Raw genomic sequence first — 27,086 nt, forward strand, 5'->3', positions numbered from 1 at the left:
TGGGATTAAAGGTGTGCACCGCCACCACTGCCTGGCAAATCTTTTTTTTTTTTAAAGGCATTAAAATTGTATCCTATAAACCAGGGTTAGCTAGGCACCGTGGTGGTACAGGCCTTTAGTCCTAGCACCCAGAAGGGAGAAGCAGGTGAATGTCTGTGAGTTTGAGGTTAATTCGGTCTACACAGCAAGTTCCAGGTCAGTCAAGGCCACATAGTTAAACTACTCCTTTAAAAAAAAATAGCATTAGTCAACAAATGACCCAAGAGAGAAGCTTTTTTCTGTTTGATCTGGAAATCGGGAACACTGTTCATCATCCTTCTAGTACCAGAACCATTTTTCTTAATGAGTTCTGATTTTTTTTTTTCAAGAAATCTAAAGAATTGGTGTCACTGTGCCCAGGGCTCCACATTCCAACAGGAGGGGGTGATGAGTTACAGCATTCCTCTTCATCCTATCCTGATGGCTGCCTTAAGGTAACCGTAGCAACAGGATGCTCGGCGACTCAACAGATCGATGCTCACAGATGGAAGCATTCGGGCTGAGGAATTTCACTTGGTTTTCAATCTGCCTGGCTGTAGGTAAAATGTCGTCTTGATGCTGAGTCCTCAAATCACCTTTGTCCAAAATCATTTAGTGTGAACTGGGCAGAGATCCTGGGGAAGTCAAGATTGTGGAGTAAAAGCCAGCAGATAACCTCAGTTAATATTTACTGCCCTGGCACTGACTATGCTGTGTAGACACTGGGCAAAGAGCTCAGAATCTGCCGGCTAAAACTCTAAAATTGAGAAAACAATAATATGTATATGATGTTAATATACATATTAGCTTTATCTGGGGTTAAATGAGATAATGGTAAAGCATTTGACATTGTGGCCGATACATATACTATAAAAACTAACATGGCTGGTGGGTCAATTTTAGGGTGTTTGAGACAGGGTCTTGCAAAGTTCAGGCACCGTCTCAGACCCAAATATATGATAGCTGCTGGGCTTAAAGTCTTTATCTTCCTGTTTCTACCTCCCAAATGCCTGGACCACAGACACACACCACCAAGCCCAGCTGAAACTAGTTGTTTTTAATCACATATATTGTCTTTGACTAGCTCCCCCACCATCTTAGTTAGGGTTTTTACTGCTGTGAAGAGACACCACAACCACAGCAACTCTTACAAACAAAAAAACATTGGATTGGAGTGGCTTTTATTTTCAGAGGTTGGGTTCATTATCAACATGGTGCGACATGGTGCCAGGCAGGCAGACATGGTGCTGAGAGTCCTACATCTTGACTCACAGGCAACAGGAAGTGGTCTGACTCACTGGGCATGGCTTGAGCATATATGAGACTTCAAAGCCCGCCTCCACAGTGACACACTTCCTCCAACAAGAGCACACCTCCTAATAATGCCGCTCCTTTTGGGGGCCTTTTCTTTCAAACCAGCACACCCACCAATACATATCAATAATGCATGCCTTCCATGAAGAACTGGGGTTAGCCATTGTTGAATCTTAAAGCACTATAGGGGTCTGTCTCATTTTCCTTCTTCCTCTTCTCTTCTAATCTTGTGTGTGTGCTTGTGTGTGTGTGTGTGCATGTGTGGTGTGTGTGTTTGTTCTTACATGAGAGTGTAACTGTGAATGTGGAGATCAGAAGACAACCTTGGATGTCAGTCCTCAATTTCTACCTTGTTAAAAACAGGGTCCCGCTGGGCGGTGGTGGCGCACACCTTTAATCCCAGCATTCAGGAGGCAGAGCCAGGTGGATCTCTGTGAGTTTGAGGCCAGCCTGGTCTACAGAGCGAAATCCAGGAAACTCTGTCTTGAAAAAAAAAAAAGAGGGGTCCCTTTGCTGTTTTTCACCCAGCACAGTGGACAAGCTGATCCACGCATGCATGTCTCCACCTCCCACCTTATCATAAGAGGGGAATTACAGACCAGACCAGCCTATCCTGTCTGGCTTCTTACGTGGGTTCCCAGCATCGAACTCAGGCCCTTCTGGTTGTGAGGCAAGGGCTTTACCCACTGAGCCATCTCTCCAGGCCCTGCCTCATTGTACAATGATCAGTGTTTTACATCTACTGTGTTCCAGTGCATCTCACATCCTGGTCCAATCCATTGTTGTTGTGCTGTTTGCTTGAATTTTATGGCAGAAAACAGAATAAAACTCTAATCAGAATTTGGGGGGGTGGTGAGTCAGTGGTGGAATGCTTGCCTAGCATGTATGAAGTCTTTGGTTCAGTCCCCAGAAGCAGAGAGGGGAAGAGCTGGAGGTATCGGGGAGGAAAACCCTTAACAGTACATAATAGACATTTTCATTCTATGAAGCAAAGAGAGTCGACAATCAAGTCATGGGGTTTGAGTATGATCAACATAACTATGTCCCCCTGTGAGAATGTCATGAAACCTATCATTTTATGCAATTAAATTAAATATGCTGCTGGGCAGTGGTGGTGCAGGCCTTTAAGCCCAGCATTTGGGAAGCAGAGGCAGGTGGATCTCTGTGAGTTCAAGGCCAGACTGGTCTACAGAGTGAGTTCCAGGACAGCCAGGGCTACACAGAGAAACCCTGTCTTGGAAAAACAAAGAAAAAAATTAAATTAAATATGCTAATAAAAACCAGGAAGAAAGAATGAGAGCCATTTGAAATAGACTACACACTGGAGACGATGTGTTTGTGTTTGAGTGTGTATGCTAATATGCACATATGTGTCATACCCACACGTATGTAAAATATACGTGTGTGTATTGTATATGTGTATATGCTATATGCATATGTGTGTTATATATGCTTATGTGTATGTGTATATGTGTGTTATATACACTTGTATGTATGTATCTGTAGGTGTGTGTGTGTGTGTGTGTGTGTGCACATGCCTGTGTGCCAGAGGACCCTGAGTGTCCTGCTCTATCACTGTCCACCTTATTCCCTTGCAACAGGGTCTCTCAATGACCCTGGAGCTAGGCTGTCAGCCAGTGATCCCAGCTATTCCGTGTCTCTGCTCTGAAAAATATTGAGGTCACAGACCCAGGCCTTGTGTGGGTTCCAGGGACTTGAATCCTAATGACGTACAGCAAGTGCTTTTACCCAGTGCGCCATGGCACCAGCCCCACATTGGAGAATCTTTATGTGTGTGTGTCTGTTGGCATTACTGGCAGATCTGAGGCCCAGTCCATCTTTCACAGCACAGTGCTGGATCTCAGTGCAAGAGAGACTCAAGGGGACAGACGGATGATGGCCCAGAGTGTCCTGGCTGAGAGGCTATGGCTGACTCAGGTGATTAGTATGTTCTAACCCTCTTTTCTTTTTCTTTCTTTAAGATAGGGGTCTCAGCCAGGCGGTGGTGGCGCACGCCTTTAATCCAGCACTCAGAAGGCAAAGCCAGGCAGATCTCTGAGAGTTCGAGGCCAGCCTGGGCTACAGAGTGAGTTCTAGGATAGCCAGGACTACACAGAGAAACCCTGTCTCAAAAAAACAACAACAACAACAACAACAACAACAACAAAGATAGGGGTCTCACTATGTGGCTCTAGCTGTCCTGGAACTTGCTAGGTAGACCAGGCTGGCCTTAAACTTGAACTCACAGAGATCCACCTGCCTCTGCCTCCTGAGTACTGGCATTAAAGGCGTGTGCCACCATCACCAGGTTCCCCGTCCTCTTCCTTTTTCTTGCTTTCCCCTCCCCGACCCCCGTGGTTCTGAGGATACAAACCTAAGATCTCATAGGCTAGCCATGTGTCCTAGGAGTGACCTATATCCCCAGACCAAGAACAAAAAGCAAGAGCAAAGAGCTGGATGTGGACCACAGTGGTAATGTGCTTATTACCTAGCACACACAAGGCCCCAGGTTTAATCCCCAGCAGCAAATGGACAGGGCAAGGGGCAGTGGATATTTCTTACTGGGGCTACAACAGGAGGCAAAAATCACCAAGAGTCAATAAGAGGGCTGGTAACATCCCTCCAAGTCCCCCCTGCTCCATATACCTGTCCCACCCAAACCATAGTTAGGCATTTCAGAGCTTACTCCTCTTGACGGAACTGTAAAGAGCAGAGACATTGCAAACCCCAGAAAAGCAGCAATGTTGGATAACTGGGGTGGAAAGCCATGCCAGAGAACTATCCCAGACCCATCTTAGAGCCGTCAAGAAGCCGAGGTCCACGGAACGAGACCAGCGGCAACTGGAGATGGAAACCATCGCTCCTAATCGGTGAACAGAGACTAATTCAAGCACTTCAGACTCTGGAAGGCCCTCCGGGAGACTGATGAGGCTTGCAAATATTTCTACTTGAATCTCTTCTGATGATGGTGCTGTGAAAATCAAGTGCATGTTGAAGAAGAAGCTGTAGCTCTTTCTGAATGAGGGATGAGCCTCCCAGATTCATGCAGTTCGCTTTGGGGTGGTTGCAGGAATCTGCACATCATTTCCGCTAGTAGCTTGATGGCATTCGATACAAAACTTGTCACATCTTTACTCTGAGATGCCCGTCCTTGTTTAAGGAGACTCAAGTGACTACGCCTAATCCCAATTATCCTCACTTAACGAGGCACTCCAGTGACACGCTGACGAGCTTCTCACACTGGAATTTTCTTAGCCTTGACTATTACCAAATATTGGCTGATTTCCTTTTAAAAGGACGACGAGCAGAAAAATCTGTCTCTCTCACAACACAGTAGGGCTGGGGGTTGCCTCTGCAACCTTCTACCAAGTCTCCCCTCATCAGGCAGAGATTTGGTGTGCACAGGAAAACGAAAACACACACCCTGAGAAAATACCTTCCCTCCCTAGTGGACCCTGAATAAGGTTAAGATTAAGGCCTTCCTGAGGGAGAGCTGTCCCATCACCTCACTGCGGAAATAAATGAAAGAAAAGAGCCCAGTGGTTGAGAATACTAGCTAGCCTGGAATGATGGCATTCAGGAGACAGGCCTGCCTGGTCTACACAGCAAACTCCAGGCCAGCCAGGGTTACATAGTATGACCTTGTCTCAAAAAAAAAAAAAAAAAAAAAAAAATTGCTGACCCCCTTTCTGGACTTGTGGGTAGTGCATGCACATGATGGACACACAAACACTCAGATGCGTATACACGCATATAAAATAAATTTTTTGTTTTGTTTTGTTTGTCGAGACATGGTTTCTCTGTGTAGTTTTGCGCCTTTCCTGGAACTCGCTTTGGAGACCAGGCTAGCCTCGAACTCACAGAGATCCGCCTGCCTCTGCCTCCCAAGTGCTGGGATTACAGGTGTGCACCACCACTTCCCGGCTAAAATAAATATTTTGAGAACAGTAATAAATATAAAAGTCCTAGAGAATTACACATGAGACAAGAGATCAGTTTCTAGATTACGGAAGGACTTTGTAAGCCACGCTGAGCCCTTGGCATATACACACATGCACATTTACACACAGGTTGACACTCAGAGGTATTCACACTCATAGTCAAACTCACACTCACCCTCTGCCAAACACAAGCACGCTCGGCGCAGAGGCCTGTTCTGTCTCATCCACTAACAGCCCATATCTGAAAGCGCAATGCACGCCTTCAGGCAGATTCTAGATTCCAGTGCCTGCGAGGAGTCAAGGCCTGGCCCACCTGGTGCGCCTGAGCAACAGCCACTATGTCCCAGAGACAAGAGTACAGCTGCCCAGAGAACTGTTCCAATTGCAGGGTAGGAGGGATATTGTCATAGCTTCTCATCCCATTCTTTAAGAAAGTATACGTCCTTACGGGAAATGTTTAAAGTGTGTGTGTGTGTGTGCGTGTGTGTGTGTGTGTGTGTGTGTGTGTGTGTGTGTGTGTGTGTGTTGTTGGAGCAGATCTCATTCTGTAGCCTGGGCTGACCTGGAACTTGCCATTTAGCTCATGCCTACCTCAAACTCACAGTGGTCCTCCTGCCTCAGCTTCTCAACCACTGAGATTAAAGCCATGAGCCATCAGGACTGGCTAGAATTGTATGCATTTTTTAAACTTGTTATAACCCAAAGGGAATGCATTGCTGATGAGAATGAAAGTTGACAGGACCCTAAATGGAGGAATCGGGAAGTAATTACCAAAACTAAGTAGGCCTTAGCCTTTGATGAGATTGGGTACACTCAGGGTAATATGGCTATAGACCGGCCTTAGCCCTTTGAATTCTTGCCCCCAGCATACACTCATACACTTGGAGTTTTTAATCAAAGAAATGTGACATACCCACTAGACCCTTACCTGCAGTGTCACATATAAAATGTTCCCCTAGGAGGCTACACAAATGAGTTCAAAGGTTCTCAAATGGCTGTGGTGTGTCAAAGACCGACTGTCTCAAGAAATGTACAGGGTGATGCCTACCTTATAAGAAACAGGAGATATAGCCAGGCAGTGATGGCGTTTGCTTTTAATTCCAGGACTTAGGAGTCAGAGGCAGGTGGATCTCTGTGAGTTCAAGGTCAGCTTGGTCTACAGAGTGAGTTTAGGATAGCCAGGGCTACACAGAGAAAACCTGCCTCAAAAAAGAAAAAGAAAAAGAAAGAAAGAAGGAAGGAAGGAAGGGAGGGAGGGAGGGAGGGAGGGAGGGAGGGAGAGAGAGAGAGAGAGAGAGAGAGAGAGAGAGAAAGAAAGAAAGAAAGAAAGAAAGAAAGAAAGAAAGAAAGAAAGAAAGAAAAGAAAAGAAAAAAAGAGCTGGGCCATGGTGATGCACACCTTTAATCCCAGCACTCTGGGAGTCAGAGGCAGGCGGACCTCTGTGAGTTCGAGGCCAGCCTGGTCTATAGAGCGAGATCCAGGACAGGCACCAAAACTACACAGAGAAACCCTGTCTTGAAAAAAAAAAAAAAAAAAAGGAAGGAAGGAAGGAAGGAAGAGGAGATATATGATATGCATATGTTCTCTACTCACATATACACAAATGTGTGTGTTTACATTTCCCTTTTCCCCTTCTCTCTTCTCTTCTTGATTGGTGGAAGGGAAAGAACTGACTCCCACAGTTGTCCTCTTCACAAATGCACCCCCACACGTGTACACACATCATAGACACACAAAGTAACAAACACACGTGGAAAAAAATGCAAAGATGTCAATATAGCCTCAGAAAAATTAGGTAAAACCTGTGCATTCCAATTTCAGTTGGAAACTGAGGATTAATTTTCCCTTTCTTCTTTCTGTCAGTCAAGCAGGCTGGTGACAATGGCAGACCAGGAACAAACACCCCTAGCCCCACAGGCTTCCTCCTCCATCTAAACTGACACCAACTACAGAAGTCTCTAATGAGATCTGGAGCCAGAAATGGAGATGATGGTCTGTCATGCCTGCAAGCAAGAAATATATTGAAGGGGGAAAAGGCCAGAGCAAAATGACATAGAAACCAATCTGATGGGTCCTCAGTGGCCCAAGAGAGAGCCTTCAGCCATGGAAGAAGAAAATAATGACTTCACTATATTGAAACACAACCAAGATATAAGAATCTCTAAGTCTCTAATGATGCCACAATGGAAAACACTCACTGGTCATCCTGGAAACTGAGTATCAAGTCATTCTTCTCAAAGTTGATATATTAGTGGCTTCCCATTGTGGTGACAAAATACTAACAAAGGCAACTTAAGGAAGGTAGGGGTTTATTTTAGTCATAGTCCATCATGGTGGTGAAGGCATGGTGGTATTGTATCCACAACAGGAAGCAGAGAGATGAACGCTGGTGCTCAACCCACTTTCTCCTTTTTATTCAGTCCAATCTATGGGATGATGCTAACTATATCCCAGGTGACCATTCCTCCTCAGCTAAACCTCTCTAGAGACACTCCCACAGACACACACAGAGGTGTGTCTCCTAGGTGACTCCAAACCTGGTCAAGGTGACCCCAAATCTGGTCAAGCTGACAGTGAAGATTATCCAGCACTATTGGTCAGAAAGTACAGGTATTAACTATGCCTGTCCTATATGGGTTTGTGTCGGGGTTTTCAAGTAGTTAATGAAGGAACCTATTCTTTAGAAGAGTCACAGTTAACAAGCTCAAGAACCATAGAATCAAGAAATTACCACCGTTGGGATTGAAGTACTGGATCTATCAATCATCTATGACCATGGAAGCTGTCAGGAAAGATGGATGAGGGAATAAACACATTTCTTACTTGACTGTTCATACTCAAGAAAAGTAGACTTCAAAAATCTATCACACAGAAGAGTGTAAATCCTGAGAATTATTAGTCAAATGCCCATTTTCCTAAAACTATATGGCAAATATTTCCCTTAGTTGTTTAAGACCAGGACGCTCTGCATAGCTTCCAAGTGTGTGAGTTCTAAAGTCCCCTCATCCTACCTTGTTTTGCTCCAGGCTGTTCTCTTGTGCTTCCTGAATTCTGGGCTTGGCTGATGCAATGCAGCCCAGTCCTCTGACCCCCACACTGCCTTTGAAGTGGGAGTTAAAAGTGAGGATTGCTTAGAATCCGATGCCACTTTCTGGCCCACATCACAAGAGCTGCTGAACAATATCAGGTGTTGCCTAGAAGAGTGTTGTCGGGGGAGGTAGAGAAGGCTGGAAAGAAGCTGGGGTGTTGGAACTAGCAAGCTGTGGAAGACTGAATGTCTCTGCCCCCCACCTCAGTATGCTAAAGTTCCAGCACACGGTGAGGCTGTGTTTCCAGCACAAGGAGTGGGGTGTGTCACTAAAGTTAAATAAAGGTGGTCATAAGGACAGGACCTGATTCAGCAAATTCACAAAAGAGAAACTTGAACATTTAGCTTCTCAAACACCAAGGAATAAGCCACGTAAATCAGAGACGCCGGGGTGAAGGTGTCAGGTCACCTGGAGAGCATCAACACAGAATTGATGAGTCTGACAGTGACCTGCACCTGTTTTGTCAGTGGATTTTTGGCAAGGTAATACAATGCGCAAAAGAACTTATTTTCAACAAATCGATTGACGGGCTATCCACACGCATAAAGGACTCTTGCACTTGACCCTGTATAAGTTTAATACAAAATTTATCACAGAGGGGCTGTCTAAAGTCCAAAATCCTCTAGAACAACAACAACAAAGACTCAAAACAAAAGACAAAAAAAAAAAAAAAAAAAAAAAAAAACACTAGAAGGCTTGAACCCTAAAAGACAAAAAATTAGCTGGACTTTAAATGAAAACAGCTTCTAATAAGTTTCCTGCTCCCCACAATAGGGCTCCCCACCCCCAATGCAGTAAGCCAGATCAAACCAAATTGAAAACATGTAAAAACAGGTAGATTGAACAAAGCGATTTCCAGGCAGGTTTTCTGATCCCAGAGATAGAGGCCAGAGAAGTCTCACACTGAGCCAGGGCAGGAAAGTTTTATAGACTGTAGGTGAGGAGTGATGTGTCTGCCACAAACTGGGTTTGTCCTGAAGTATGGTCAAAAGCTGAGCGCCACCAACCTAAGACAGCGCCTGTGTGGCCTGGACAGGTGTCTCCATGACAGGTAAGGTAACTGGCTGATGTCCCACGCAACCTAAGTCAGAAGCTCATTTTTTAGTAAAAGGGGGGAACCTGTAGAGCCCTGGCCCCTGTTTTGGGTAACTGTTGCCTTGCTTATTGACCTTGACCTTGATAACCTCCATATGCTAATTCCCTGTGAGATTCCACCCTCCTGAATGCTTAAGGGAAGTTCCTATGTATCCTGCATATTGGGTGTTAACGGCTTAGATGCTATATTGTAAAATAGGAAGCGAACTTCTGTCCACCAGGGTTCTCCCATTGTGCTGTAAGCCTGTATTTAAGATCTCCTCCCTCCTTCAATAAACGGCATTCAGCATTCAAAAAAAAAGGAAAGAAAGAAATTGAAGACAGCGATGTTCTAAAACAGGAAGTGGTGATGATGTCATGGGCCTATGAGGATGCTGAACTAAAGTCTATCAAATTATGCAAACAGGGAAATTGTATACTATGTGAATTATCTGTCAATAAAGATCTTAAAAAAAAAAAAAAAGAAGCTGAGCACTTATGTGGGGACTTGGGGCTGCAATAGCCACCAAAAATACAGAACTGGGCTTTTTGGCGCCTTTTCTTTGTTCAGAGGCTCTCTGAGTGGGTGGGGTTTGGAGAAAGAGAAACAAGAATGGGGTTTCCGGGTCATGCAGGATGAGCTGGAGGCTCCAACCAAACAGCTTCTACTGTGATGGTTCACCTTCCCTGTGCCCTTGATGGGGTTGGAATCGCCAAGAAGACACATCTCTGGGCCGGCCAACCATGATGGGCTGCACCCTCAAAGCATGAGGTAAAAAGAACCTTTTCTTCATGGGACTGGAGGGAGAAATGGCTGAGCAGTTCAGAGTACCCACGTTTGATTCCCAGCAACTAATTGTAACTCTGGCTCTCAGAAATCCTTACACCCTCTTCTGCTCTCCTCTGACACCAGGCACACACATGGTACACAGACATACGTGAAGATAAAACATTTCGTATACATAAAATAAAAAATAAACCTTTAATAATAAATGAGAAAAGGAAAGGCCCAGCAAGGTGGCTCAGCAAGTTCAACTCCCGTGGTGGAAGGAAGGAACTAACTTCTGCAACATTTCCTCTGACCTCCACATGCACCATTCACACACACACACACACACACACACACACACACACACACACACTAAATACATAAATGTAATTTTGATGAAATAAGATAATAGTAAGTTGAGTATGGAATTCTCATAAGAACCAACCATTCTATTGATTTGAAGTTACAACATGCCCCCACGATTGGGCATGCACGGTGGACCTAGACACTTCCGCCTAGTTATTTCCGGTTCAAAATAGCCATTTCCAGGTCAAAACATCTCATGTGACTAGGACTCCGTGGCTTTGCATGGTTGCGTAAAGCACGCACGCAGCCATGTGATCTACTTGCATATGTGGAGTAGCCACACGAGTTCCTGTACGCATGCGCAGCTCACCCTTTATAAGCCGGCACCATTTTATACTGGTCTCTCACTTTCTCTTGACCACGTGTGTTTCCCACAGGCCTGTTCACATCTATCTCTTTCTCTTCTATCTTAATACAAACTCTTCTGTGGATTTGTTGTGTTTTAGGACATTTCCTCGCAGGGTAAGAGCGCCAAATAACTAACACCTATCCCTACCCAAATATCTCAAAGAATTTAAAACAGGTTAAAAGGAAACAAAATGCCTATGAATGTTTGCAGATCCAAAAAACGTCCACCAGGTAACGAGTGGACAAACATGGTATGGTCTATCCACACAACAGAATAGTATTCTGTCATAAAAAGAAAGGAAAACAAAAACAAAGACACAAGCCTTGGAAATGTGACCGAGGGAAAGTAGCAGATCAAGGACATCCACTGGGGTATTCTAAAGTGACATAACCTCTACAACCAGAAGGTCCCAGAGAAGAGATAAGAAAGTGGGGGAAGTCAGGCGGTGGTGGCACACGCCTTTAATCCCAGCACTCAGGGGGCAGGGGCAGGCAGATCTCTGTGAGTTTGAGGCCAGCCTGGGCTACAGAGTGAGTTCCAGGGCAGGCTCCAAACCCTGTCTCAAAAAGAAACTGGGAGGAGGGAGGAAGGGGCGGGGGTGGAGGAAGGGACTCATGAAGCTTCCTTTGGGTGGAGGGATGTGTTCTGGGATTGGCAGTTGTGTTTGCACACTGTGAGTTTACCACGTGCCACTTTATAATGCACTCTTTATATTGGCTCATTTCGAAAACTATGCAGTGAATTTTATTGACCCAAGCATGTGTGACAGGCGCCACGCTGCCAAAGAGAGACACTGAGAAATAGCATGGCCTAGTTCTCAGGTGTTTGCCATAAATTTATTTCGAGTCTCTTTGCTTTCCATGAGTGTGTGTGTGTGTGTGTGTGTGTGTGTGTGTGTGTGTTTGTGTAGGCTAGAAGACAACCTCAGGCATCAGTCTTCAGGGACTCTCCACCTTGCTTGTTTTATTGCATTTATTTATTTGGGGCAGCAGGGAGGCACTGTGCCATAATGTAAATGGGGAGGTCAGACAACTGCCCAGATCCAGTTCTTTTCTCCCACCACGGGGTCCCGGGGATCCAGCTCAGGTTGTCCGTCTCTACAGTGGTCACATGTATCTTCTGAGCTATCTCTTTGGGCCCAGTTTGTTTTTTTTTGTTTTTTTTTAATTTATTTTTAGGCCAAGTGGTTGTGCAGCATGCCTTTAATCCCAGCTCCTGGGAGGCAGACACAGGAGAATTCCTGTGAGTTCAAGGTCAGCCTGAAATACAAATTAAGTTCCAGGACAGTCAGAGCTGTTCCACAAAGAAACCCTGTCTCAAAAAACAAAACAAACAAAAGATTTATTTTTATTTTCATTTACATGTATGTGTCTATGGGGGTGCATGCCACATGAGTGCAGTGCCTATGGAGGCCAGAAGAGGGAGTCCGAGTGCCTGGAGTTGGAGTTACAGGCAGTTGTGAGACCCTAATGTGGGTCAGTCCTCTTCAAGCACAGGAAGTGCTCTTAGATGCTGAGACATCTTTCCAGCCCCGTTATTGTTGTTGTTATTGTTATTATATTTTATTATTATTATCATTTATTGCTGCTTATTATCATTATTGTTATTATTATTATTATTATTATTATTGAGTCTCATAATTTTGAACTTCTGATCCTCCTGCCTATCCCCTAAATACTGGGATTGCAGATTTGCGCCTGTACACCTGGTTTACTCAGCACTGGGGATCAAACCCAGGGCCCTCTGCATGCTAATAAGCACTCTTACTGACTGAGTTATATCCCCAGGACCCCCCCCCCCACCGCCACACACACACACACACACACACACACACACACACACACACACACTTTGTTATTTTTGAGACAAGGTCTCTCATTGGCCTGGAGCCTACCGAGTAATCTTTAATCTGGTTGGCCAGCGAGCCTCAAAGATCCTCTAGTATCCACCTTCCCAGAACCAGGATTACAGTGTACACTGCACTTAGCTGTTATACGGGTGTTCTGGGGGTCAAACTCAGGACCTCACACTTGTGTGGCAACACTTTGCCAACTGGACCATCTCCCCAGCCAGGTTTCTTTTCTTCCAAGTGAACAAACTAACAGTTCAGCTCTCTTTTAATGGCTCAGATGCGTCCTCTCCTGTCAACTCATCTGCCAGGCACACATCTCCCTGTCAGTCTTCTGCTGTCTGCTGTAAATAGACTTACACCATGAATAGCTTAGAGCAGTATTTTCTATTTTTTTCTTTTCTTTCTTTCTTTGCTTTTTTTTTTTTTGGGGGTGGGGGGGACAGGGTTTCTGTGTGTAGCCCCAGCTGTCCTGGAACTTAGGTTTCAAACTCAGAAAGCTGCCTCTCTCTGCCTCCCAAATGCTGGGATTAAAGTGATACCCTACATTAGAAATGCTCTCTCTCTCTTTTTTTAAAAGATTTATTTATTTATTATGTATACAGAAGAGGGTGCCAGATCTCATTACAGATGGTTGTGAGCCACAATGTGGTTGCTGGAAATTGAACTTAGGACCTCTGGAAGAGCAGTTGGTGCTTTTAACCTCTGAGCCATCTCTCCAGCCTGGAAATGTGCTCTTTTTTAAAAAAATGATTTATTTATTTTTACTTATGCCTATATGAGGGTGTCAGATCCCCTGGAGTAACACACAATGGTGACCTCCCATATGGGTGCTAGGAATTGAACCCAGGTCCTCTGGAAGAGTAGTCAGTGCTCTTAAGCACTGAGCCATTGCTCCAGCACCACCCAGCAGCATTTTCAAAGTGCCCAAATTAGTGGCAGACAGTCTAAGACTCTCAAGTGTTTAAAATGGTGAATTTCCCTACTGTGGAATAATCCTCTTGTACACTGTAAAGATTTGTCACTCAAATTGATTTAATAAAATGATGATTGGCGAGGCCAGCCTGGGCTACAGAGTGAGTTCCAGGACAGGCTCCAAAGCTACACAGAGAAACCCTGTCTCTAAAAACAAAAACAAACAAACAAACAAAAAATGATGATTGGCCAGTAGCTAGGCAGGAAATATATGTAGGCAAGGTGACCAAACTAAGGATTATGGGAAGGAGAAGGGCAGAGTCAGGAGACACCAGCCAGCCATCAAACAAGCAGAATGTGTAAAAATGAGGGTTGGGGGACACATTCTATGTCTTTGGGAAGACTCTGTCACCATCTCATGAAATTCATCAAGTGTCCTTTATCTAGCCATTCACTTCTGGGGGGAAGGGGGTGTTTCTATCCAAAAAGGACCCTAGGCTCAGGCACAAGGCATGAAGGACATTGATAGTGAGGCACTTGTGTAGACCTTATGGTTACTGGCAGGAGACTGCTGTAAGCTGATCCATATCCCCACTAGACATGCTTGGTAATAGCCCATTTAATCTCAGAATGTTTCACTTATTTAGAAATGGGATTCATGCAGGTGCATTTGTTGAAGTCACATTGAAGCAGCTGGTATGACAGACACCTGTCCTTATTGGAAAAGCAGAGGTAGAGACAGACATGCACAGAGGGAGAGGACCTTATGAGGTGGGAGATAAGTAGGAGAGGCACCTCCAAGTCTGGGGCCATTGTGATGGTTTGGGTTTTTTTTTCGGGGTGGGGGGGGGGTTTCAAGACAGGGTTTCTGTGTAGCTTTGGTGCTTTTGGTGCTGATCTGGATTTCGCTCTGTAGACCAGGGTAGCCTGGAACTCACAGAGATCCACCTGGCTCTGCCGTACAAGTGCTGGGATTAAAGGTGTGTGCCACCACCAACCTGAGACAACAGTGATTTTCCTGAGTTCCAGTCTCACTGCTACTGGTAAAGGTAAACCAAACAGGCCTGGGTGCAGCTGAAAGGCAGAGCATGTGTTCAGTGCACAAAAGACTCCAGATGCCATCTCTACCAAAAAGGAGGAGAAAACATTCAAACTGTAGACACAAAAATGCTCACTGAAACTATATAAAAATATCAATTATAACTGTTTGAAAAATCCGTAATTCTTCTTTTACAATATATGACAGCAAATGACCACCTCACAGCCATTCCCTGCCTCCATATACCATCAGATCCCCAACTGTGTGCAGGGCAGCAGTGTGCCCAGGCATAAGGTCACATCACTCCCTCCTGGGTAAGGGCTCTGATCTCTCCAGTCATTAAGGGGTGATATTAGAGCTTCCAGTGAGGGAACTGGGGACACCAGTGACAGAGGGGCTAGCAGTCCCATGCACATGGAGAAAAGAGACTACATTATTAAGGGACCAATTTATTAACAATTTCATGTTCTGGCAAAGTTGACCCAGTTCTGTAACTACAGGGAATCAAAATTATGATGATTTGGCACTAAGGCTGTTTGTAGGAATGGTCAAGTCAATTTAGGACAGCCTGGTAATCTCAGCCCAATACCAAATGGCTGCCAACTACTGACAGAATAAAAGGCAAAGCACATGGCCTAAATGATGAAACAGCCAACCGAAGCAGCCGTACAGCTCCTTGTGTGAGCCCCTCTGCATTGGGAGCTCCTGAGGTCTGCCCTACTATGTGCTTTCTAACTAAGCACTTAATTAATTTCTTGCTTTCCTGCTCATATTTTGTAAACCAGCATTTCCTGTCCCAACTGCCCAGTCCCAAATAAACATACAGAGGCTTATATGAATTATAAATGCTCGGTCAATAGCTCAGGCTTGTTACTAACCAGCTCTTACAACTTAAATTAACCCATTTCTATTGATTTATGTATTGACACAGGGCTCATGGTTTTACCTGTCCTCTGGCATGTCTTACTTCTTGCAAGGCTGGCTGGCCTCTCTCCTGACTCTGTCCTCCTTCTTCCCATCATTCTCAGTTTGGCTTTCCTGCCTAACTTCCTGCCCAGCTACTGGCCTGTCAGCTTTTTATTAACCAATGAAAAATGAAAGTAATACATATTCATAGTGTAGAAAAGATTGTCCCACAACACACCTTATCTTTTTTTTTTTTTTTCCTTTTTTGTTTTTCACAACAGAGTTTCTCTGTGTATCCTGTGGATGTCCAGAACTAGCTTTGTAGACCAGGCTGGACTTAAACTCAGAGATCTGCCTGCCTCTGCCTCAAGTGCTGGAATTAAAGGTGTGAGCTACCTTTCCCTTAAAATCCATGCTTATCAGCAGGGTGTGGTGGCTCACACCTTTAATCCCAGCATTTGGGAAGCAGAGGCAGGAGGATCTATCTCTGTGAGTTCAATGCCTGTCTGGTTTACAAATCCAGTTTCAGGACAGCTAGGACTACACAGAGAAACCCTGTCTCGAAAAGCAAACAAACAAATCACCAGCCACTGTTTTCCGAGCCCCAGATGAGTATGTAACAGTAGGGACTAAGAGCACACACCTTGCCTTATGCAAGTCTGAGACTACAAGCAGGAATTATAACATGACCAAGAGAGAGTAGGACTCTGAGTTTTGACACAGCCTGCCCAGAGCTGGACACTGAACGCTGTTGGGGAATATTATTTTAAGGCGTGTTACTTTTGTTGATGTTGCATTTGTTTAACTCTGTGAAGCCATGTGACTGTACCTGTGTAAAACACCTGATGGTCTAATAAGAGCTGAATGACCAATAGTGAGGCAGGAGAGAGAACTAGGCAGACCTCGCAGACAGAAAGAATTAATAGAAGAAGGAGGAATGGGACGGGAAAGAGAGGAGGACTTCAGGGGCCAGCCACTCAGCTACACAGCCAGACATGGAAAGAAGGAAAGAAAAAGTACTCATGAATACAGAAAGATAAAAGCCCCAAGGCCAAAGACAGACTGGATAATTTAAAGAAAAGCTGGCTAGCAACAAGCCAAGCTAAGGCCGGGAATTTATAAGTAAGAATAAGCCTCTGTGTGATTTAATTGGGAGCTGGGTGATGGGCCCCCTAAAGAGCCAAAATAGAAAAAAACAAACAACCACAGAAAGCTGGTAGTGGCACAGTGACATCACACACATAGACTTTTAGTTGGGCATGGTGGTGCACATCTGTAATTACAGCAGTGAGAATTCGGGAGGACCATAAGTTCGAGGCCAGCTTGGGATACACAGTGAGACTGTCTTGAAGCAGGGGTGGGGAGATGAGCCATCAAGATGACTCATCTGAGAAAGGCCCATGGCATGCAGGTCACAACCTGCGTTTGATCCTTGGAACACACAGGTTGGAAGGAGAGAGCCTGTTCTTCCAAGGCTTCCACTGACCTCTACACATGCACTGTGATATTTGCACCCACATACATTAACAACCAAAATTTAATCAAACAAAAGAACAATTAAAAAAAAATTGCAGCCGGGCAGTGGTGGAACATGCCTGTAATCCCAGCACTCAGGAGGCAGAGGCAGATGGATCTCTGGGAGTTCCAGGCCAGTCTGGTCTACAGAGTGAAATCCAGGAAAGGCGCAAAGCTACACAGAAACCCTGTCTCAAAAAAAAAAAAAAAAAAAAAATTGCAGCTGGTAATAGAGCTCAGTGGTGGGTGGGACACTTTTCCCACATGCCCTTAATCCCCACTAGTGGATTTTTTTTTTTTTAAGTTTGCTGGATGTAGTGGTGCACATCTGTAATCCCAGCATTTGGGAGGTAGAGGCAGTTCAAGGTAATCCCTGACTATACAGCAAGTTTGAGGTCAGAGTGGGCTATGTGAAATCTTGCCTCAAAATAGTAATTGTAACATTTCTCTTTCATTAAGCAATGTGTACTTTTAGAAAGTAAGACCATTGACAGTTTGAGTGTCCCACAGAAGTAGAACATAGAAACTGTAAAACACTTACAGACACAGCCAGTCCAGTCAGGACTGATGTCCTGTGGTAGAGCATTAGCCTAGCTCAGTGGTTTCTAACCTTCCTAATTCGGCCACCTTTTAATATAATTCTTCATGTGGTAGTGACCCCCAATGACAAAATTATTTTCATTACTACTTCATAACTGTAATTTTGCTATTGTTATGAATCATAATGTAAACATCTGTGTTTTATGATGGTCCTAGCCAAGTCCTGTAAAAGGGTCATTTGACCCCCTCAAAGGGGTCAGGACCCATAGGTTAAGAAACACTGGCTTAGCCCAACCAAAGCCCTAGGTTCAACAAAAGAGGTGAAAGCTGCCCATGACAAAGCAGAGCACAAACATGGGCGCACCTTGGCCAGATCTACAGAACTGGTCAAACTGATCTATGGTCCATCCATGCTGTAGATGACTAGTTAACGGCTATGTAAAAAGGAAAAGTCAATGAAGCAGAATTATAGCACAATTTCACCTCCCCGCCCCGGCCCCCAATCTGTTTTGTTTTGTATTTGAGACAAAGGTTTCTCCGTGTAGCCTTGGCTGTCCTGGAACTCACTCGGTAGACCAGGCTGGCCTTGAACTCACAGAGATCCACCTTCCTCTGCCTCCTGAGTGCTGGGATTAAGGCGTGCACCATACCACCTGGCTAATTTCATCTCTTTTGAAAGCAGTTTTTATTATCACATTTATCTAAACGCTTGGGCACACATGCAATAACATGCTTGCAAAGGTCTGAGGACAGCTTTCAGGAATTGGTTCTCTTTCCACTTATGGGTTCTGAGGCTTGAACTCAGGTCCTCAGGCTTGGTGGCAAACACCTCTACCAAGCCTCTTGCTGGTCCTTTGTCTTTTGAGAAAAAAATATCAGCAAGCTATTCTTTTTTTCTTTTTTTTTTTGAAGCTGAGGATCGAACCCAGGGCTTTGTGCTTGCCTAAGTGCTCTACCACTGAACTAAAGCCCCAACCCCACAAGCTATTCTTCACTGGTCAGAAAGCATGGGGGAGGGCCTTAGACATGTCAGGGAAAGAAAAAAAAAAAAAAAAAAGCCAATGCTACCTACAAACCAGCTACTGGATTACTGGTCCAGGCTGACTCTAGGAGTCAGCTTGCAAGCACCCTTCCCTAGAAGCCTGGAGGCCCACTTTCTGTGCCTGGAGGATGACAGCAGGGCCTGGTCATCTCCACATGACCTTACTGGATGCAGCCTGTTGTGACAGAACTTTTCCTGGAGAGACATAACACATACATCTATTCACTCCAGATACAGAACCTACAACAGACCAAATTTTACAGATACTACAAAGTCCAGCTTAGTGAACTAATGAGTTTTATCGGGGTTACTTACAGGGATATGGGTGACGGGTTACTTAGAAGAGCGGAAATGACTCACCCAGCTGCAGCCTCAAAGCCCACTCCCAGTGTGGGTGACAGCTCACAAAGCTGGGAACCTGGAACACACTGCATGGCCTGTAGGCAGAATCAACGGGTTTGGGGAGTGTCCTTTCCAGGTGTCTCTGGTGGTCTAAAACCTCTCCCAGGAAGCTTGGCTGGTTTCTGCTTCTTCCAGGCAGCTGGTGAGGTCTGAGTCTTTGCAGCTAAGCTTTCTTCCCTCTGAGGAGCACTCAGCTTTTATTGCTTACTGTGGCAGGGAGGGAGCCTAGTGAATCTGATTTGTTTCAGGGACTTCCTAAAGCTGTTTTGAATTGCTCACTTTCCTGCTTAAGGATCTTCCTGCAAGATGAATTTTTTTTTTTTTTTCAAGACAGGGTTTCTCTGTGTAGTTTTACGCCTTTTTCCTGGAACTCACTTGGTAGCTCAGGCTGGCCTCGAACTCAGAGATCCGCCTGGCTCTGCCTCCCCAGTGCTGGGATTAAAGGCATGTGCCACCACCACCCAGCAAAATGAAATGTTTATTATTATTATTATTATTATTATTATTATTATTATTAATTTTTTTTTGGTTTGTTTTTCAAGACTGGGTTTCTCTGTAGCTTTTGGTGCCTGTCCTGGACTAGCTCTGTAGACCAGGCTGGCCTCGAACTCACAGAGGTCGGCCTGCCTCTGCCTCCCGAGTGGTGAGATTAAAGGCATGCGCCACCACCGCCTGGCAAGATGAAATGTTTTAATATCGGAGGACACTATTACACAACAGTCTGCACATGGACTCTACCTCCACCCCTAGGGGAAACCCTGCCTGTATTACCTACATGTTAGAAACAAACTCTTGGTTTGAGACAGTACAGCATACAATGGAGTCCTTATGTCTCCCCAAGAGGTCAGTTTCCAGTCATGGCTTATCCAATACCACCACCAATGGACTCCATAAAACAGGTTGATTCACAGGCCCCAGCCATTTAAGTCTCCAGTGACTTCTAGATGCCACATCTGAACAACCCTTTAAGGCAGCAGTCGGGTCTATCTGGCCCAGGACTCCCGCTCCAAGCCTCTTCCCAGACCAATGGCACTTTGCAGGGGACTAGATTCCAGGGACATCTTCAGAGGACCCTGCCTTCGAACCCAAACACATCCCAAGTGACTCGGGCTGTTGGAACAAAGCCACTGCTCCTCAGGGCACCAAGGACTGCTTGGTGCTGAGAACAAACTATCCATGCCAGGCCAAGTTCCCAAAGTGTGAGGTCCCTACCTACCTAGACAGCACCAATCTCATTTGTTTACGGCCAGTGCCCTGACTGTCTGCTCATCTCCCTGTTGCCTAACTCTGGGTCAAATGAACCAGAGTAGATCATGAACCCATAGTATATCAATGGTGTGATAAAAGTCTGTTCTCAAGGTCGTGGTGCACGCCTTTAATCCCAGCACTCGGGAGCCAGAGCCAGGCGGATCTCTGCGAGTTGGAGGCCAACCTGGGCTATCAAGTGAGTTCCAGGAAAGGCGCAAAGCTACAGAGAAACCCTGTCTCAAAAAACCAAAATAACAAAAACAAAACAAACAAACAAACAAAAAAAAATCAAATTCCAGGATAGCCAGGGCGGTTACACAGAGACACCCTGTCTCAAACAGAAATTCTGTTCTCTAGTCTGTCTCTGGTTCCCTAAAGAGCACTAATAAACCATGGGATGTCAGTGATCCAAGACCTTTGCCCTCATGGCACACTGGACTCACTGTAAATTCACCACCATGTAGACTAGGGCTAAGGGGAGGATCCAGTGATATGTCTACCTCAGGGATGTGTGAGATGCTGAACAGGTTGGAAGCCTTAGAGGGGAGGGTACATAGTGGCTACAGGAACCTCAGGAAGCCTGAGCTTCCTATGTGGTCCTACTAGCTGTGAATGATGAGAGCCATTATCTGGATGGCTAGGTGCCTTTCATCACCCAGCTCCACGTCAAGTTTTAAGAGCAAAAAGGTACTGAGACAATTCAAGACTGACAGTATTGCTTCCAGCATGGGTTTGACACAGTGCAGCGTTAACTGGGTAGACAGTTAACATTGGCTGACAGTTCTTATTCTGCTTCATACCACTAAGCCCAAACCAGGCTTCTCCCAGTTATCTTCATGTGTCCCTGGCTGCCATCTACCAGAACCAATGCAAGCAGTTCTGGGCTACTTCAGGTGGAGGGTGAAGCTCTTCTCCATCCATGCTCCATGTTGGTTTAAGAAAACCTCCCAAAGCCCCCAGAATAGACTATTTCTTCAATAGCTGACTTTCCAGCTTCTCCTCAGTGACCTTGCTTCAACCAGTTCTAGCTGCTGTACAAAGTACAGTACTTTCCCCCCCACATATAAAAACCAAATAGAGGCCAGACAGTGGTGGCACATGCCTTTAAAGCCAGCCCTCAGAAAGTAGAGGCAGGCAGACCCGTTGAATTGAGGCCAGCCTGGTCTATAAAGTTCCAGAACTGACAGGGCTACACAGAAAAACCGTCTGGAAATGTCAAAAACAAAATAAAAAAAACTGGATAAAATCACACCCCTAAAATAATGTGATCTCTGCTATTTGGCAGATCAAACCTCAAATCCTTAAAAATAACAAAAAAGTCATTCACTACTCCTACAGCAAACACTAGAGATGACTCAGAAAACTTAGGCAAAGCAGAAGCAATATATATTTTCAACAGTTCTTCCAATAAATAACATAAATCCTCTATACTCTGGTTAAACACATGGTAAGTAGTAGCTCCTAAGTTGAACTGTTACAAAATTCAGTCTTGGGTATTTGCATTCTACATCAGGTTTCACACATATTAATTTAAGAGATCTAAATGAAATTTCACCCCAGTTGGGGGAGGGTCTTCACCTGCCTGTAGCACAGCGTACATCACATTCCATCTTGCAATCAGTAAAAGCTAGTGCACGGTACACCTTCTCACCCATATTAAGTGACTCAGCCTTCTTTGGAGAGAAACAAAGTAACCATCCTAGTATTCCACCCTTTAAAAACTTTGTAGACTGGCCCAGTAGGGCCCACAGAACCCACCTAAGGAAAAGGCTCAACCTCGTTTCACACCAGGCACCCACCGGGCCTACAGTGGTACTCATCCCCATTTCAGCATTTCCTTTCCTGTCTATAAACAATGTCTGGAGAAGTCATCAGATGCTACCTACCGTGAACACGCAAGACTGGTCTCTCTATGAAGTTCTGGAACTCACTCTGTAGAGTTGGCCTTGAACTCAGAGGTCCTCCTGCCCCTAGCTCATGAGTGCTGAGACCACCACTCAAAAGCAGGTAACATCTTAGAGAACCAACATGAGACATCTCAGAAACCCTTCAAGCTTCCATCAAATGCAGTTCTACCTTCTGAAGGTCTAGGTTGCAGACACTGTCAACTACAGTCCTTAGGCTAAACATACGTAACATCTTCAAACAAGCTCTTCTCTTAGGTCTACCCACCTATCAAACTGCAGGCTGCGCAGATATCCTGGCTGAGTCAAAGTATTTACTACACCTGTAACAGGAGTTCGTTCATGACTGGATCCAAATGGTTGAGAAGGTAAGCACAAGGACATGGCTGAATGGACCTCAGGTAATAAGCAAAGGCATTTGTAACAAGCTTTCTTATGTTGGTTTTAAAATGCTTATAAACAAGGGATGATTCACTTGTTTAGATTATTTGAAATACAACTTTATTCTGATTCTAAACAAAAAGAATGGGAATGACAGTAACAAACAAGATGTCACCACTGACTGAATAGTGAGTGTGATGCGACTGTAGCAGTCTTATTTTTGAAATTCAGGAAGGAAACAACTGTGTTCCAAACAGCTAAATATGCAAGTCCAAAAAAAAGAAGGTATGTTTTAACTGCCACGTTCACTCCGAAGCCCATTCATCTCCTTCAGCATCCCAATGAAGTACACGATCCGCTTAGCTAAATAAGGTGGCACACACGCTGCACCGCTGACGTCACAGGACAGTTGCCTATAAAACTAGACTTCTGACTCAGGGCTCCAGCTCCACGATCTCACAGGTCATCATCCTCATCCGGGAGGGCAGTTGTTTGAGCAACCTGAAGCAAGAAACAGAAAGGAAACACTGAAGATCAAAACCGCCATGACCAAGTCAAACCTAAGTACTAACTCTAATAGGGCTGGGAGATGGCTCATCGGTTAGGAAGAGCACTGCTAGCTCTTGATGACCAGGGTTGGATTCCAAACATCTCGACATGGCTGGGAGGATCCAATGCCAGCAGCTTCTGACCTCTGCAGGCACCAGGCAGACACACATGAAGGCAAGACACCCATACATGTAAAGAACAATTGAAAAAGACAAATACCTCTAAATCATGCTCATACTGTGCTGCCAAAGCTGGGTCCATGACCACCTCAGGAGGGGCAAGAGCAGGCATGGCAACAAACTCCAAATTAGGGTCTCCAATGAGCTTTCTGGCAAGCCAGAGGAAAGGCTTTTCAAAGTTGTAGTTACTTTTGGCAGAAATATCATAGTACTGTTTAAAACAAAAAGAAATTTACGTTTAAAAAGTTCTGTTAGTAATCACCATTCCAAGAACATTTTAAACAAGACATTTTGTAACCCACACAAAACACACATTGGTCCCACATGACATATGTATACCTTACACACATTTTCTAGGAATGACCAATAAATTATGAACATACCTGAAGGTTCTTCTTTCGGTGGAAGACAATAGATTTTGCCTTCACTTTTCTGTCCTTAATATCCACTTTATTGCCACACAATACAATGGGGATGTTTTCACACACACGCACCAGATCTCTATGCCAGTTGGGTACATTCTTGTAAGTGACTCTTGATGTTACGTCAAACATTATAATGGCACACTGGGCTGAAAACATTCAAGGCATTGAGATGTCTTAGTCTCTACTGCAGCAGCAGCATCTTGTGACTCTTACGATCCACCCACTCTATCCCAATACTAAAAAAATAGACAGCAATCCAAGGCACTAATTCCAATTCCTCTTTACAGGAAAGCTCAAACGTCCAGACCTATTTACGCTATCAACCGACTTCTCCCCACTCTCCTTCTGGACATCAAATCATGACCAACACCCCACTTCACACCCCAAGTTTGTCAGAGGTAAAATAATGTAGCAGCATTCAGGAGGACCTCCTTTACAGTGAGGAGGACCTATGCATAAAAACTCTGCCACCTAGAGAGATAGTCTTTAAATGGCTAATGAGAACTATGCCTGACCTACAGGGGCAGCGAAGATACAGTTAAAGAGGCAGGAAAAGTACAGTCCAATTTTCTGGTTAAAAAGTTTCAACTGGAAAAAAAAAAGTTTCACTGGGCATCTTTAATCCCAGCACTGGGGAGGCAGAGCAAGGTGGATCTCTGTGAGTTGGAGGTCAGTCTGGTCTACAGATTGAGATCCAGGACAGGCACCAAAACTACACAGAGAAACCCTATCTGGAAAAACAAAAACAAACAAACAAACAAAAAAAACGAAAAAGAGCAGGGCGTTGGTGGCGCATGCCTTTAATCCCAGCACTCGGGAGGCAGAGCCAGGGGGATCTCTGAGTTCGAGGCCAGCCTGGGCTACTAAGTGAGTTCCAGGAAAGGTGCAAAGCTACACAGGGAAACCCTGTCTCTGAAACCCCAAAAGAAAAAAAAAAAAAAGTAAAAAGAAAAAATTTCAATTCAGGGATCTACACCTTCGTGTATTTCCATGCTAAAAGGCGGCAAGAAATTAAAGAACTTCCACTCATTTTTCAGGCTAGCACGATCACAGAATTATTTTTTTTCCCATTCATTTGTCTTTAACCACCGAACAGGCCCTTTTCCTTAAAATCTATTACTTTCAAGGAGAAAAGTAAAAGTTAGAACTAACACGACATAGCACGTCCCTCACATGTGGCAGAGAGCATGGCTCCTCTAATAAGGGGCCTAAGGGCCATCTTTTTTTTAAAGTGGTGGGAATTTTCACGGATAACCACGTATCTGGATGTCAGTTCTGAAACCCAAAGAGCGACCCTACCCTACCTACAGCTCCCCTGCCTCCTCCCCGTTGAGGCGGTCAAGACACACAGTCTCCCCTAAAACCATGCCTAGCATGACACAGCAGGCGATCGAATGACACCAACGGACGACCCGGAGGGGGGGGAAAAAAAAATCATCTCCTAGCCACTCAAACGAGGTCGCCTCCCCGGGAAGGGACGCGTTCTCTCCTCCTCTTCCTCCCGTCCTACATCACCAGGCAACGGCCGGATCCCGGGCTTCTTCTCCCCGCCACCCCGACCCCCGGCACGTGTCCCAAGGCCAGGCCCACTTCCGCAGGCCCTCACCTTGGATGTAGTAGCCATCGCGCAGGCCTCCGAACTTCTCCTGGCCGGCTGTGTCCCACACGTTGAACTTGATGGGCCCTCTGTTGGTATGGAAGACGAGCGGGTGCACCTCCACGCCCAGGGTGGCTGCGGGGGACGACGGGGCGGCACGGTCAGCCGATACCTACCCGACCGGCCACTTCCCACCGCCGCCGCCCGCAGCTGCCCCGCCGCACCTACCTACATACTTCTTCTCGAACTCGCCCGTCAAGTGGCGCTTCACGAACGTCGTCTTCCCGGTGCCGCCGTCGCCCACCAGGACGAGCTGGGAGAGGGAAGGCAGCGTGAGCGGGCCCCGGTTCCCTCCCGCCATGCTGTCTGTCCTCCCGACCTCCCCCTCCCGCCCGCCCGCTCGCTCGCTCGCTGGGCCGTCCGGGCCGTCCGCACACGCACCTTGAACTGGACCTGCGGCTCTCCCTGGGCGGCCATCGCGGCGATCCTGCGGGAAGAGAGCGGCTGCGGCACGTGCGCCCCACAAAGGCCGCGGCCGGGAAGAGCGCGCGGGAAGGCGGGGACGCGGCGTGAGACGGTGGGGGAGGGAGGGAAGGGAGGCCGGCTGGGAAGCCCAGGGGCGCTGCCCGCTCGCTCTCCTCACCGCCGCCGCCCCCGCGCCCACCCGGAGGAGACCCCCCCCCCCCGTCCCCCGCCGCCGCCGCCGCCGCCCGCGCCCGCCCCGATCCTCCGGGCGCCGCCGCTACCTTCCAGAAGAGCCTCCGCGCCTGTCCGACTGAAGCTGGAAAGATGGCGGAAGCGCGATTCAAATGCCGGAGACGCAGCGGACGCCGGCGCGCGGAGGGGGCGGGGCCTAGAGGGGGGCGGAGCAACGGCGCCGCGCCCAACCACGCGGCGCGCGCACGCCCGCAGCCGGCCCTTCCCGACTCGGCCGGTCAAGTCAGTCTGGGCGCGGAAGGCGGGAGAGGGGCGGCGGGTCACGTGGTGCGGGCGAGCGGGAGCGCGCGCGCGCGCGCGCGCACGCACGCAGAGCCGGAGGCCTTCGTGAGCCGGCGCCGAGCGCGGGCTCCCGCGCGCATGCGCTCACGACGGGAGGGTCCCTCTTTCCTCCCTCCACACGCACACACGTCACGTGGGCGGCGGCCTAGCCCGGGCCTCGTGGGCGGGAAAGGCGGGTGCGGCCTCCCTGTCGCTTGTCCGCTGATCAGCGGGCACCGCCCGACCTTCCTCCCCCGCGTCCTGTCCCCACGAACGCCCTGGACCTCGCGGGCGGAGGATCGCTGAGGTCTCGCGGCCGGCGCCCGCAGAATGAATGAAGGAGTGAATGAATGAGGGCGCGCGTGCCCGCGACCCGGCTTGCGTCAGTTTGCTCGCGCGGCTAGGCGTGCGAGGGATGGACGCGGCCTGGATTTACACGCTTGGGGTCCTGCAGGGCACCCGACTCCGAGGATGGGGCGGGATGCAGTTGGGGGGCGTCCATGCGTTCTGCACCCCGGGACCCCTCCTCGGTTGGGTGGGCGAGGTGGATGATTCATTACTCAGAAGATAATCCATCCTGGTTCCCTCCTGAGCACCGAGTGACCAGGGAGGGATCCTCCCAGGCCTGGGAGAACAACAGTTAGATTGGGCCTGCTGGGAGCCACGTTCCTCTCCCCAGAGCACCAGCAAATACGG

At 46.7% G+C, this 27,086-nt stretch overlaps 1 protein-coding gene across 1 annotated transcript; it reads right to left on the bottom strand.

Moving 5' to 3' along the window:
- Positions 1 to 22,759: 22,759 nt before the first annotated feature.
- Ran (RAN, member RAS oncogene family) lies at positions 22,760 to 26,246 on the bottom strand. The gene is made up of 7 exons (XM_036171937.1): positions 26,159 to 26,246; positions 25,854 to 25,899; positions 25,641 to 25,725; positions 25,422 to 25,547; positions 23,774 to 23,961; positions 23,431 to 23,601; positions 22,760 to 23,163 (listed from the first exon to the last, which is right to left on the bottom strand). The coding sequence occupies exons 2-7, from the start codon at positions 25,887 to 25,889 to the stop codon at positions 23,119 to 23,121; spliced, it is 651 nt and encodes a 216-aa protein (XP_036027830.1). The 5' UTR covers positions 25,890 to 25,899; positions 26,159 to 26,246; the 3' UTR covers positions 22,760 to 23,118.
- Positions 26,247 to 27,086: the final 840 nt, after the last annotated feature.

The sequence above is a fragment of the Onychomys torridus genome, chromosome 22 (genome assembly GCF_903995425.1).
Source record: "Onychomys torridus chromosome 22, mOncTor1.1, whole genome shotgun sequence".
NCBI classification, from domain to species: Eukaryota; Metazoa; Chordata; class Mammalia; order Rodentia; family Cricetidae; genus Onychomys; species Onychomys torridus.

Bases quoted from the DNA above. Each gene is read 5' to 3' on its own strand.
- Ran (XM_036171937.1), bottom strand. From the start codon at position 25,889: ATGGCCGCCCAGGGAGAGCCGCAGGTCCAGTTCAAG. The intron at 23,962-25,421 runs GTGAGGGCCTGC...GAATGTTTTCAG, and splicing joins CGATGGCTACTACATCCAAG to CCCAGTGTGCCATTATAATG. The intron at 23,602-23,773 runs GTATGTTCATAA...TGTTTTAAACAG, and splicing joins ACCGAAAGAAGAACCTTCAG to TACTATGATATTTCTGCCAA.